General features: G+C 38.1%; 1 protein-coding gene across 2 annotated transcripts in view; it reads right to left on the bottom strand.

Moving 5' to 3' along the window:
• Window positions 1–10,449, bottom strand: part of SRBD1 (S1 RNA binding domain 1) — a 136,155-nt gene extending 125,706 nt beyond the window's left edge. For both annotated transcript variants that reach the window (XM_085315870.1, XM_085315869.1), the window contains exons 1-6: window positions 10,344–10,449; window positions 5,533–5,658; window positions 3,897–3,979; window positions 3,269–3,437; window positions 1,837–2,205; window positions 69–235 (exon numbers count right to left, since the gene is read on the bottom strand). In XM_085315870.1, the coding sequence (XP_085171996.1) occupies window positions 69–235; window positions 1,837–2,205; window positions 3,269–3,437; window positions 3,897–3,979 (788 nt within the window). In that variant the 5' untranslated portion in view covers window positions 5,533–5,658; window positions 10,344–10,449. The remainder of the gene's footprint in view (window positions 1–68; window positions 236–1,836; window positions 2,206–3,268; window positions 3,438–3,896; window positions 3,980–5,532; window positions 5,659–10,343) is intronic.
• Window positions 10,450–11,821: the final 1,372 nt, after the last annotated feature.

The raw sequence follows: 11,821 nt of genomic DNA on the forward strand, positions 1-11,821 counted from the left end.
GCTGTTACCTTCCTCCCCTTTTCTGTCTCCCCAGGCACTTCCTTGTATCCTTGTAGTAGCTTACTCACCGTAGCTCTTCCAGTGTTTGCTGTATTTCTCGCAAGGCATCAGCCTCCARATTATTGATGAGCTCTTTTCGATACCGAGCAATAAAGGGAATTGTGTTCTCTTCTTGAAAGAGGCGAATTAAGTTCGCACATACCCACGGTTCAACATTTGTTCTTTCTGATAAGGCCTACCACAAAAAAAAGAACYGTTTAAGAAAGGTGGTAGACCTTAAGCAGCCTTTCATTTCAGGTTCAAAACCAGTCCCAGAATAATACACTGATTATCAGGGCCTACTGTTCTAAGACAGAATTCTGGGCTTCCCATGCATCCTGCCAACACTTCTAGTACTTTAAAGTCATGCAACAACCAATGTTTCCAGAAACTTGCAACTAAGAAAGAAAATTCAGAAAGGAATGCCTCTTGAGACCAAGGCAATCCAACTATAATCAGATATATTCATTTTAAACATTTAAGTTGATTCTCTTAGCAGAATAAAAAAATGAGATCAGAAGATAAATATATACTGCCTACAACAACTCAAACTTTTTTAAAATCAACATCGACAAATTTTATGGTTAAACAAAAAACTCCAAAGTCAATCTAAATCCCRCTGCCAATAATCAGAAACTAGATTGATGTTACCAAGTACTTCAACATGAATCTTGCTTCACAAAATTAAGTGAGGCTTGCCTCACAAAATTAAACAAAATTTTGTACAAATAAGGCTTTCTAAAGATGTAATTATAGTATAGGTATAAAGGAAATGAGGATAAACTAAATAGCTATATTTGTGTTATCTTAGGAACTTTTTAACTATCCACTGTAGTTATTCCAACAGACAGCTAATTTAAAAGCCTTTTTAAAAAAGTTTTACTCTGAAGCCTAAAAATTTAACAACCCTTGCACAGTCATATTCACTGCATTTAGAACAGTAATATATTTATGGTTAGAAAATGCATACTTTTAGATACTTATCTATGCAGCTAATTCTAGCTAGTAGCATATGGCACACAATCAAGTTTCAGTATAGGGATCTGAAAGATCAAATTCTCCATCTGCCCTTCCAGGAATATTCTAGAAGACTCAAGAACAGTATTTTATATCCATTTTAAGCATGGTAGCAAGTATGATAGGATGTATCCAATCTATTCCCCATTCTATTCATATTAAAATGTTCCATGGTCACGTCCAGCCTCCTAGAGCAAGAGGTATCCTGGAATTGTCTTTATTAGAATGGCTTCAAAGTTAACACCCTACATAAAAAGATCTCTCTCCAATGTCACTTTTGTTCCAACAATCTGCACTGATTCTCCTTCTGGATGGTACTGTAGACTGAGAAATACTCTCAAATGTGCCTTTACAACCAAATGTACTAACTACTAAAGTTAGTTTATTTAGTACACACTAGCTAAATCTTAAATTCTGGAAACTCTGCACACAGGCATCCCAAATCTATCAACATTCATTCCTGTAGGACTTTCAGTTGACCATACTATCCACCAAAATCATGCCATGCTGAAAAAATGTACAGTAAACTGTTACAGGCAAGCTGTACTAATGACTGCATAAAATTATGTTCAAGTTCTAACTTGTGACATCTACCAACCAACATTTATATATTTATCAAGACAGTGTATGTAGAGGTTAAATGACTATTTAATAGCACAGCACAGTGACCCATTGACACTCCAGCTGAAGCCAAGAGGACTCAAACTGTATCTTAGATTCAAAGTCCTAACTGCATAAGGAAATGGTTTCACTGACACCTCAAAGGAGAAGATCTCATACCTGCACAATGTCCCAGTTCATTTCAAATTCTTCCTTTACTTTGTTGCCTCCTGCATGTTTTACTGGCTTTCCTTCAAGACATGTAGTTGACTTAATCCTTTTAAAAGGTGGTTCATCAAATGTAAAATCTTCCTCAGTTTGCTCATGTTTCACTTGCTTTTCCACTACAGGAACACTTGTTGAGGGTTTTTCATCACTTTCTGAGCTGTTTAAGTTCCTCCCCTGGAATGAATGTAATTGCATTTTTTTAGGCACTTCTGGCTTTTTATTTAAAATTTTCAGATTGGTGCCTACATCTTCTTCCTTAGGTTTCAAAAGATGCACTCCATCTTCACTACCCTCTGCAGAAGCAATAGGCAAGGATACATYCTGCAAAAACAAACAAGATCACCATTGAGACTGTGTTAGGCATTGACTCTAATAAACTGGTTCAAGAACATTTCAATCAAATCCCTAGAAGTCTTGATACCAGGCATCACTCTCCCAAGTGCTTCTATCTTGCAGGAAACGTCAAGCGAGACATGAAGTTACCTGAAATCTTTCTTGTGTGGAGAAAAAGAAGARATACAAACATAYCGAGTGAGCTGTAATTTAAAAGATAAAATAAAATTATCCCAGGAAGATTTTAATTGGGTTCTCCTACAGAAGACAGCAACATGCAGTCCTAACTTGCACTCATCTGAACAAAACAGGGAGCAGCATGGCAGGGAAAGCACATTTCTAACAATGCAATTAGGTGCAACATGGGAACTGGTACTGAGGTGTAGTCTGCTAAGATACAGTTTACCTTGGGCAAGCAAGTCTTAAGTTCTTTCATGAACTTCCCCAGAGCTGCTCTTCAGAGTCCAAGAATGAATTTCTCAATTTGACACCTCTGTCAAAACATCTAAAAATATTAGCATAAACTAAGAGGACTGGCTTCTGCCACAGCCCAACCTGTCATGGCAATCTTTGAAAAAAGTGATTTCTATCAAAATCATATCTTGTATTCATTATCATGAACTACCATCCTTACTGGGTCAAATAGCCATGCAAGGAAACATATTAGAAGACTTTTTTGTTGTGGTAGCCAGCTGATAAAAAGATAAAAGACAAAGATGCAACAYTGAAACCAGAGACATTAGTGCGTTTAGTATTCCTTATAGCAATGAGAACATTTTTATTCATTTACTGTTGTTGTTCAATGAGATCTTCAGGGAAAACTATGTCAATAATCACTGGCCAAAGTTTTAAAAGAAGGGCTCTTAGATCTGAGACACTTAAACACTCAGAAAAGGCAAGTTTATCAGATATACTGAACATTCACCACATGAAATCAGACAAGCCGATCACTCAAAGTCAGGTAACCAAGTGAACCAGGGATAGAAAAATTCTGCTCATATTTTACTTGCAGTCTACAGTAATTGTATGTCTCTTGCTTACAGACACTCACCAATTCCTCTTTTATTGCTATCTTCTTGACCCTTTTCCTGGCCACAGTTGACCGTGGAACAGCAGCTTTTTTAGGTTTCGGCTCATTTTTCTTTGGCAATCGAGGCCTCTTGGCAATTTTGCTTTTTGGCTCCCATTCCTCCTCCTCCTCCTCCTCTGATTCAGAGCTCCTGGAAAAGCAAATGAGTAAACTTGCTTGTGAAAAGTGTGAAAGCAAGCTAGTCCAGATATTTTCTGACATAAAAGGATAAAAGGGAGCACGCAGAAGATAAGCAAAAAGGCAGACAGACTCAGTACACACAGGTCTTTCATGCTGCAGCAGACCTAATGCCTGGAACAAATTACCAAGCTTTCTTGAAGCTGGTCAGTGGGATGGGTGCACACTTGATTCTGTTCGGACAACTGACAATTCAGTTTTACACCATCTTGACTTTGAGTATGGAGCAGCAAAGATAATTTTTGTTCTACAATTTAACAGAAGTTTTGTGTGCTAAATCCTTTTATGAGTCTCTCAGAAACTGAGTGTTGTTCTTATGGAACCACTCAAGCTTTGCATAAACCACTGAAGAACACTTTTGTAACATATACACATACCAAAAAAAATGATTCTGAGAAAAAAGAAATCTTACAAATTAAGAAATGAAGATAATTCATCATCTTCTGATCTAAAGGGTTTGGCTTCAGATTTCACCCTTCTTGGTAGAGATGACATCTGAAACGGAGTGGAGAAGGAAACAGAGCATTTGGTTCAAGACGTATTCTCTTACTTAGCACTTCAACTCACTACCAAGCGTGTCCTCGTGTCTTCCCCAATGACAAAAACTTCTTCCAGAGGGAGCTTATATTTCTAAGTATCTAAGAATTTAGGCCACAATCAACAGTCTTCTCAGCTTTGCCAACAGACAAACCACTACCAAAGACTTTCAAATTATTTTTCTACTCAAATGGAGCTAAGTGTTGGGCTTGCACATAGAGCTGCTCTAAGAAAATGAGTACTGCTTCTCAGATATATTATTGAGTGTCACTTAAATACTGTGCCAGTCCTTCCTCCATCAACCTTCTAAGAAGCAAAACAAAGCAAAAAAGAAAACAAAATTAAAATCCAAGAAGGTGAACTAGCAGATGGTTTTGATGTGGACAGAATTGCAGGAAGATTCTCCTATTTGACCTATAATTCTACCTCTAAGGACTATATGTTGCTTGTATTCATAATAAAAACAATGATTTTAAAAGAATTACTCATTAACATACTGAACGTGCATAAAACAATTACCAAAGATAAAGATACACACAATTTTCTTCATAGCAGACAAAAAAAAACAAGATTAGTAATTTACTGAGATCTCTCTGTGTATCACCCTATAAAAACGTTCAAAGAGTTTCTATGAAAACCATGACCACCTTTCTTCATTTGCTTAACTTGATTTCTAAATTCCTTCTTTGAGCCTTAACCACCACATAAAACATTTTGACTTATCCTGAGTAGGAAACAAAACTATACATACAGATACTTACTTATAGAAACATATTATATTTCCCTAGCTAAAGGGAAGGGTCTGATCTCAAGTCAGACCTTCTTCTGACTTGAGATGTCATCAATTTCAATCATCTTGTTTGGCAAATTTGGTTACAAAATTTAAATTCCTTCAAAACATTACCTGGCAGAATTAAAACAACAAACCAAAACACCTACATCAAATACAGCTTTCTAAAACTACAAAATTAATGGACATCAATTGCTTACATTAAAATCTCTGGTAYAGTTCATTTCTTGCACTCTATTCTCTAGCCCTTATACCCAAATAACTTTTAGCTCATTGATCTTCAAGTCAGCATTGCTATAGTAGGTGCAAGCCTTGAAGTCCCATGTTTGCACATACAAACAGAATAAGCTGCTTTGCAGAGYGCCCTTTAACTCAAAGGCAAAGAACCCTTTAACTCAAGTTCATTCTGGCCTCTATTCAGGCACTACAAATATAACTATTGTTATAAATGACTTTCAGCAAGTTTTCCCTGTAAAATAGTACCAAAAATTATTTAAGCGACAGTTTTTAATGCCACAGAGGAAGTAGTACAATTGAGGCCCAAATCAAACTGCACTATTAGCTGACTTGCAAAATGCCTTCTTATGGCAAACGTCATGGTCAGAAACAGGTCAGTTCTCCAGTGCTATTCCACTGACTGAAATCCCATTATGTGAATTATTAGAAAACAGGTCTGACAGGAAAATAGGAACCTTCGCAGAACACAAGAAGTATTACTGACCTTATAAGCTTTCCCAGTGACCTTTCTTCTTCTCCACTGTCAGCTCAGAGACACCTGCAACTTCACCCAGCCACTCTGCTTCTGTTTTCCTTTGCTCCTTACAACAGACGTGTCATTATCACAACTCTAAATCATAGAATCATAGAATCGGTAAGGTTGGAAGGAACCTCCGGAGATCATCTAGTCCAACCCCCCTGTTAAGCAGGGTCACTTAGAGCATGGCAGACAGGGAATTAAATTAATTAAATATTTATTCCTGTTACCTCAGACACATGAAAATAATGTTTTCATTTAATATTGTATTTTAATCTGAATGAAGGAAACTGAAAAATATTACTCATTTTTACAGCATCAAGATTTGCAGATTAGGTCAGTCAGATGGATCTCTGATCTTTTTTGTAGGCATTGGGAGATCTTTCACATGGTGAAGTCCCACAGTTCTCTCCATTTCTGGACTAGGCATCTATCATAAAATACCCTTATCAGTTACACGCCTTCAGCTAATCCAAGTGATTTTGCTTAATATTACAAGCAATCTTGGGAGCTAGCAATCAGTACTTAAACACTCTAATCAGCTTCTTTGTAAATACTCATACAACCATAGCACAGAAAAAGGAAAATGCCAACAAGCATGCTCTCCCACCTGAGAACAGCATTCCCCTTMTATAGTACTCCTCAAAACCTCCCTATTAATCTGGGACACCTACCACAGTAACCAGACAGGTTACATTTAGCAAAAAGCCCAAGTAAAAGGAAAGCCTCACCCTGAATATGTTTTTTTTTTCTGCTAATATTTCCCCCTCACCCTAAAGAGGCCAAGGGTAAGTTGGTATCTGTATTGTTACATTAAGTATCAGTAATTAGAGCAAGCTGCATTATAAAGCTTACTCTACTTCCTGCAGTCCAACACTTGTGACTGATTTAACCCCCTGCATCAGCATAAGAATAGATGATGTGYTTTTTGTTTTATGAAGCCAGGTACTTTTTAACATTCTTCACAATTGGATTAGTATTTACTCCTGAATTCTTAAGTCTAATTCTACTTGTCTTCATACAGTGAATGAAGTAGAAGTCCCATAGAGCAAATATAAGAAATATCACAGGAAAGCACGAAATAGAATAGAAAATGATAGGTAACAGGGCTAAGACTTTATAGGTCACTTCAATTTTTAATATTTGTATCACCTTTGACTTCTTGGATTTTCTACTTCAAAAATAATTAGATCATCTTCTAAGCATTTGTTGTATTCCTTCAGAAAGCTGAAGTATCAGATATACGTCATGAATGCAGAAGATGAACAGCACAGGTATGTCCTCTGTCACATTCATCAATATTTTGCCAGTTCTTACACACACTTAGTGAAATGAGTAAGATGGCCTCAGATATATAAACTAAAGTTCAAGTTTGATTATATTATTAATCTGCTCAATTTTCCTGAGAAAACTGGTAACTTGGTTCCTCAAGGTTTTTATAACTGCACTTTAAAGTTAATTTAGACTAAGGTAAGACAAACATTTAAATCACAATATTTATTTCAAAATAAGTCCATGAACAAGCAAGTCATGGTCAGAAGATACAAYGGATTCCCACATGAAAATAAAAGCCCAACAGCCAACAGTATGTTTCGGACGAGTATCAAACTTGGGATATTAGAAAGCGGGAAAAAAAATTATGATATTACACTATAAGACAGGACCAAAACGTAATCACCTCCCCTTCTAATGAAAGTATAGACAAAACTAGAGAAAAAACATACTTCATGGAAAAAAGAATCTTGTAGTTGCTACATAAATTCTTTTTATTTACAAAGAATMATTTTTTGATTCAACTCCACAAAAATACTTCTCATTTGATTCCAAATTGCCAGACAGCTGTCTGCTAAATTTTCCTTCTGAGCTGCCTGCACTAGGGTGTGCTAACACCTACAGTTAATGACTAAGAAAAACACTTCTTCTGTGATTCAGTGTGGGGAAGCAGGGAAGAGGATGAAAAAGCAACAAGCCTAAATGTCACTGATGATGATACATAAATATTACAGAAAATTTTTTTTAAAGATAGAGTCGTCTAAAGTGAGAAGGAAAGAATCAAGTAACAGACAAACACAGACAGGCTTCACATGGGGCATCTGTCAACTGCACTGACTACATGACAAAGCAATCTACAAGTTATTACCTGTGTTGTTTTGCTTCTGCTGGGATATGGTATAGTTCCCTATGTCTTGCAGATCGGACTTTCTGAGAGGAGGGGAAAAAAAGGAGTTCCCACCTCAAATGTTTAGTGGGCTAGGAACAGCTTTATACACTTTCACACTGTCTTGATCCTTGTACTGTGGAAGTCGGCCACTTAGCTCCTATTACATATTTTCAAGATAGACTGGCTTGAGTGACAAAATGGGTTTACCACTTCCTTTTCTGTAGACTCCAGRTAACTATACTGAATCAACTGAAAGCCTATAAACTTAAGTTTATATCCTAAAGAAAGAAACTATGGATGGCATAGATTTGTCTCTCTTAAGTCCAGAAAATTCCCGTAGCTATAGAAGAGTCTGACTSCATCTTAAAAAAGAAAAGTTACCAACTTAAACATGAAATAAGTCAGAACAATTTTTTTCCCCTCCTCAGCACTGGGAGGGGGAGTCAGGTTCAGCATTAATGTACCTTATGGCAGATGCTTGTAGGTCTGGGTTACTACAGACTCCCGTATTCCTGTAGCAGTTGAAGGAAGTCAACATGCAGTAACCAGTGAGTTATCTAACCACCCTGTGTAGGTTTGCATTGGCTTGACAACTAGTGTATTGAATGCCTATTGCTTTGTTCTAGCAGCTTTCATACTATCTGAAGCCAATAAATTTCTAAGTGAGGTTAGCTAACTCATTTTTTTCTTTTCTGTATCTTGTCAGAAACTTAGTAGTAATTAAAATATGCTGTTCCTTGAGGAGTTATTAACGATCACCTTACCTACACTACTTTACTTCTGTGCCAGACAAGTGGAATCAGGAGTTGAGAACTTCTGCCTTTCACAAACACTTTAGCTCCAAGCTCCATTTTCATTTCATATCTATCTACATACCATATTTGGCCTCTGTGCAATAGGCTGAAATATTAACGAAGAACCTTCGAACCATTTGCCATATTCAGGCAAATCAAAACTCTTCTGTTTGTCCTTCTACCAAATGACAGCTGGCAGCTTCAAGCATCATTGCCAGATATGTCTGAATTCTCTCTCTTTGGTACACTCAGCAATCACTAAAGGCTTGCTTCTCCAAAAATACAAAACAGTTCAAGCAAGTTCTTCAGAAGTATTCCCCGCTTTAAAAAGAAAGGGGAATTAACATGCTGATCAACATTGAATCTATTCACATCACTGCTATTGTAGATAAATATTCTCTCCATCCAATACAGTACAACACACCGAAATGATCTTGATGGCTGTAAATAACATGTTTTTCCCTGTCTGGCAACTACTCATGGAAAATAAGGCTAGTGTAATCTGATGTTGGGTCACAACTGGGATAAAGACTGACCAGGGTAGCTCTTACACTTTACTGTACAGAATCTTAATATGGGTTTGCACAACACAATCAGCAAGCAAGTAATCATTCTCCTGTTCTTCCCTTCCAAACAGGAGTTCTAGGAAATATGTAGAATGTAAGTAGGCTTTAAAGGCCTTACCATGTTAAAGAGCTACCTGAGTTTCATTTAGAGACCTTGAAGGGATGATAGTCTCTTCATCCTCTCTATTCACACAAAAATACAACCCATTAAAAGTAAATTCGGTCATATGTGAATCCAAGTGCCATCAGCAATTACTCATAGAAGGAAAACAAGTTTCTAAAGACTTAATAATATAAAAATAATTGAATGAGAAAAAAAAAAATCCTCCTTCCCTCATCCATTCCCCCTCAAAACCAAGAAAATCTAGTGTTATCACAAGGCTATCTTGTAACTCAACCGTTAGAGCAACGATTTTCAAAATCAGAAGCTGCTCCAGTAATCTTAACAGACTGTCACATCTTTTACAGTGCACTCTAAAAAACAAGGTCATAYTTAAAAGTTACAGAAAAGACTATTCATCTGCAACATGATTTAGTGATGCCACTATGGTAAGTTTAAATCTCAAAATCTTACAACACAGCTCACATAACTTCCTCATAAATAAAAAAGGGAAATATAGATCTGAGTATCAACAACAGCTGCCTTACAATTCAATCAAATTGATTCTCTCTGATGAAGGCATAGCATTAAAAAAGCTAAACACATACACTTGGAARTATATTTAATTTCAGTATCTACAAAAAAAATCCCTCTCTAGCAGAAAAGGGGCATGGAAACTTYTAAAGCTCTTTTCCAGTCAATGCAAAGTAGTATGCTTTTTTTCTGGATGCTCTGCTTTATAAACTGAAGCAAGGATAAAAAAATTTGCATTTGAGTCTTTTCTTAAATCACATATTTGCTTTAAATCACACAACACTAGCCAAATAACAATTTATTAAAACACTACGTGTCCAGTGTAGGAAAGAAAAAGTACTGTGCACCCCACATGACAACAGAATTTTTAGTACATTATTAGTAGCAGCAGAATGGTTTACTTTAATAATAATATAGAGGCTTTCAACAGGTTTTGTTTGCCATTTTAGGACACTTCCATTGCRTGCTAGAACTAAGCATATAGGAAAAAAAATCACAATGTGAGTGTACTGTCAGCAGTGAAGCGGCAGAGATATGACAGCTGAAAYTGTTTCATCATTCCAGATGGTTTTTAAATCACCTGCAACAACTCCAATGAACTTCAAAATATAAATCCAACTTACTGGAATCCTCTTGAGGTTGAAGTGCTGGAGAGCTCCCATAAAGTTTTGCTCAGAAAAGCTGGCGCAGTAGATTTCCRAGGACTTTTCCTGTACAAAGTCAGTCAGGACTGCCTGAGGAAGGAGTCACAAATACAAATCAGAAGACTGCAGAGGCCCCTGAAAAGTTGCAGTCAGAAAAAAACAGAGAGACAGAGAGCACACACATACAGGAAAGCTGTTCCTAACACTAATCAGAAATGAAAAGGKATGATTATTAGGAGATATTACAGAAGTACCATCAAAAGACAAACACTAATGCTGCACCCTTAAAAAGCACATGCTCCTCTGAATCTGTTCCAGCAACAACCACTCCCATTGGAGAAATGGAACCTGCATTATGCAGCAATCTATCAAAGAATCAGTTGTGAACAGGASGAAAAAATACATATCCAAGTCCTACGCTAACATTTAACATCAAATTACTTCATGCGCATGTAAGCACACACACTTTCCATGCATTTTTTAAAAATCAATCTCAAATTATTAAGTCAGCAGATCGCTTATTATCTCAAACTAAGGAGACAACAGGCAGTTCCTGAATTAGAAGCACTACCTAATGTATTGCTACTTATTTCCTTCAACACAGCAAACTAGCCATAAGGCACCTCTCCCATCCCGTTTAATGGGTTGTCTTTGTCATTGAAGGTAACAAAGATGTGTCTCTCTTCTGCACGGTGACAACCACAGCATAGCTTGTCTAACCAATAACATTCATTTTGGGTTCTTGTAGGAATGAGGGGAGTTGAGAGGAAACATTGTTTACTGCTGGGTGATTCACTAGCATCCAAACCACTATTTGCTGACCCTGACACATGACTGAACTTAAATGCAATTTATGTACTTCCAGGCCCTATCCTTCTGCCAGATGACACTACACTTCCCTCAGACCTGATGACAGCATCTGAGACGAAGGGCGAACAGAGCTGTTTGATACCGGCTTTCACCCCCAATATTAGGGAAGCACGTTGCTACACCACCTCTCAGYCAGAAACCTACTATCCAAACCACGCTCCAGCACAGGAGTCGGCAACCTTTCAAACCATTCCTCTCCCAAATTGAAGGTTACTGCAAACTCCGCAGAAGCCAGGAGATGCCGCCTCTGCGAGGCTGCCCTCGGTGTCSGCACAAGCGAGGGCCGGGAGCTGCGGCTCGTTGCAAGCGCCCTTGGGGGCACCGCAGCCCGCCCACCCCGCTCAGGGCTGAGAGGGCCCCGCAGCAGCTGAAACCTTCCTCCGGGGGCTTCAGCGCAGCCCAAGCTCTCGGTGACACTGGGAGAAGAGCGGGCAACAGAAACGGAAGCCCGGAAATGAGGGTGGAAAAAAATGGGCAGTTTCCACCTGGATTTCGTAACACAAGCGCGCCCCCGGCTTCCACCGTGCGGCCGAGCCGAGGCGCCGGGCCGGAAGCCGCCGGCTTTGCTTTCCCTCCGATACCTCCGC

Source organism: Rhea americana, unplaced genomic scaffold (assembly GCF_003343005.1).
Source record: "Rhea americana isolate MKP2758 unplaced genomic scaffold, rheAme1 scaffold_44, whole genome shotgun sequence".
In the NCBI taxonomy this organism is placed as follows: domain Eukaryota; kingdom Metazoa; phylum Chordata; class Aves; order Rheiformes; family Rheidae; genus Rhea; species Rhea americana.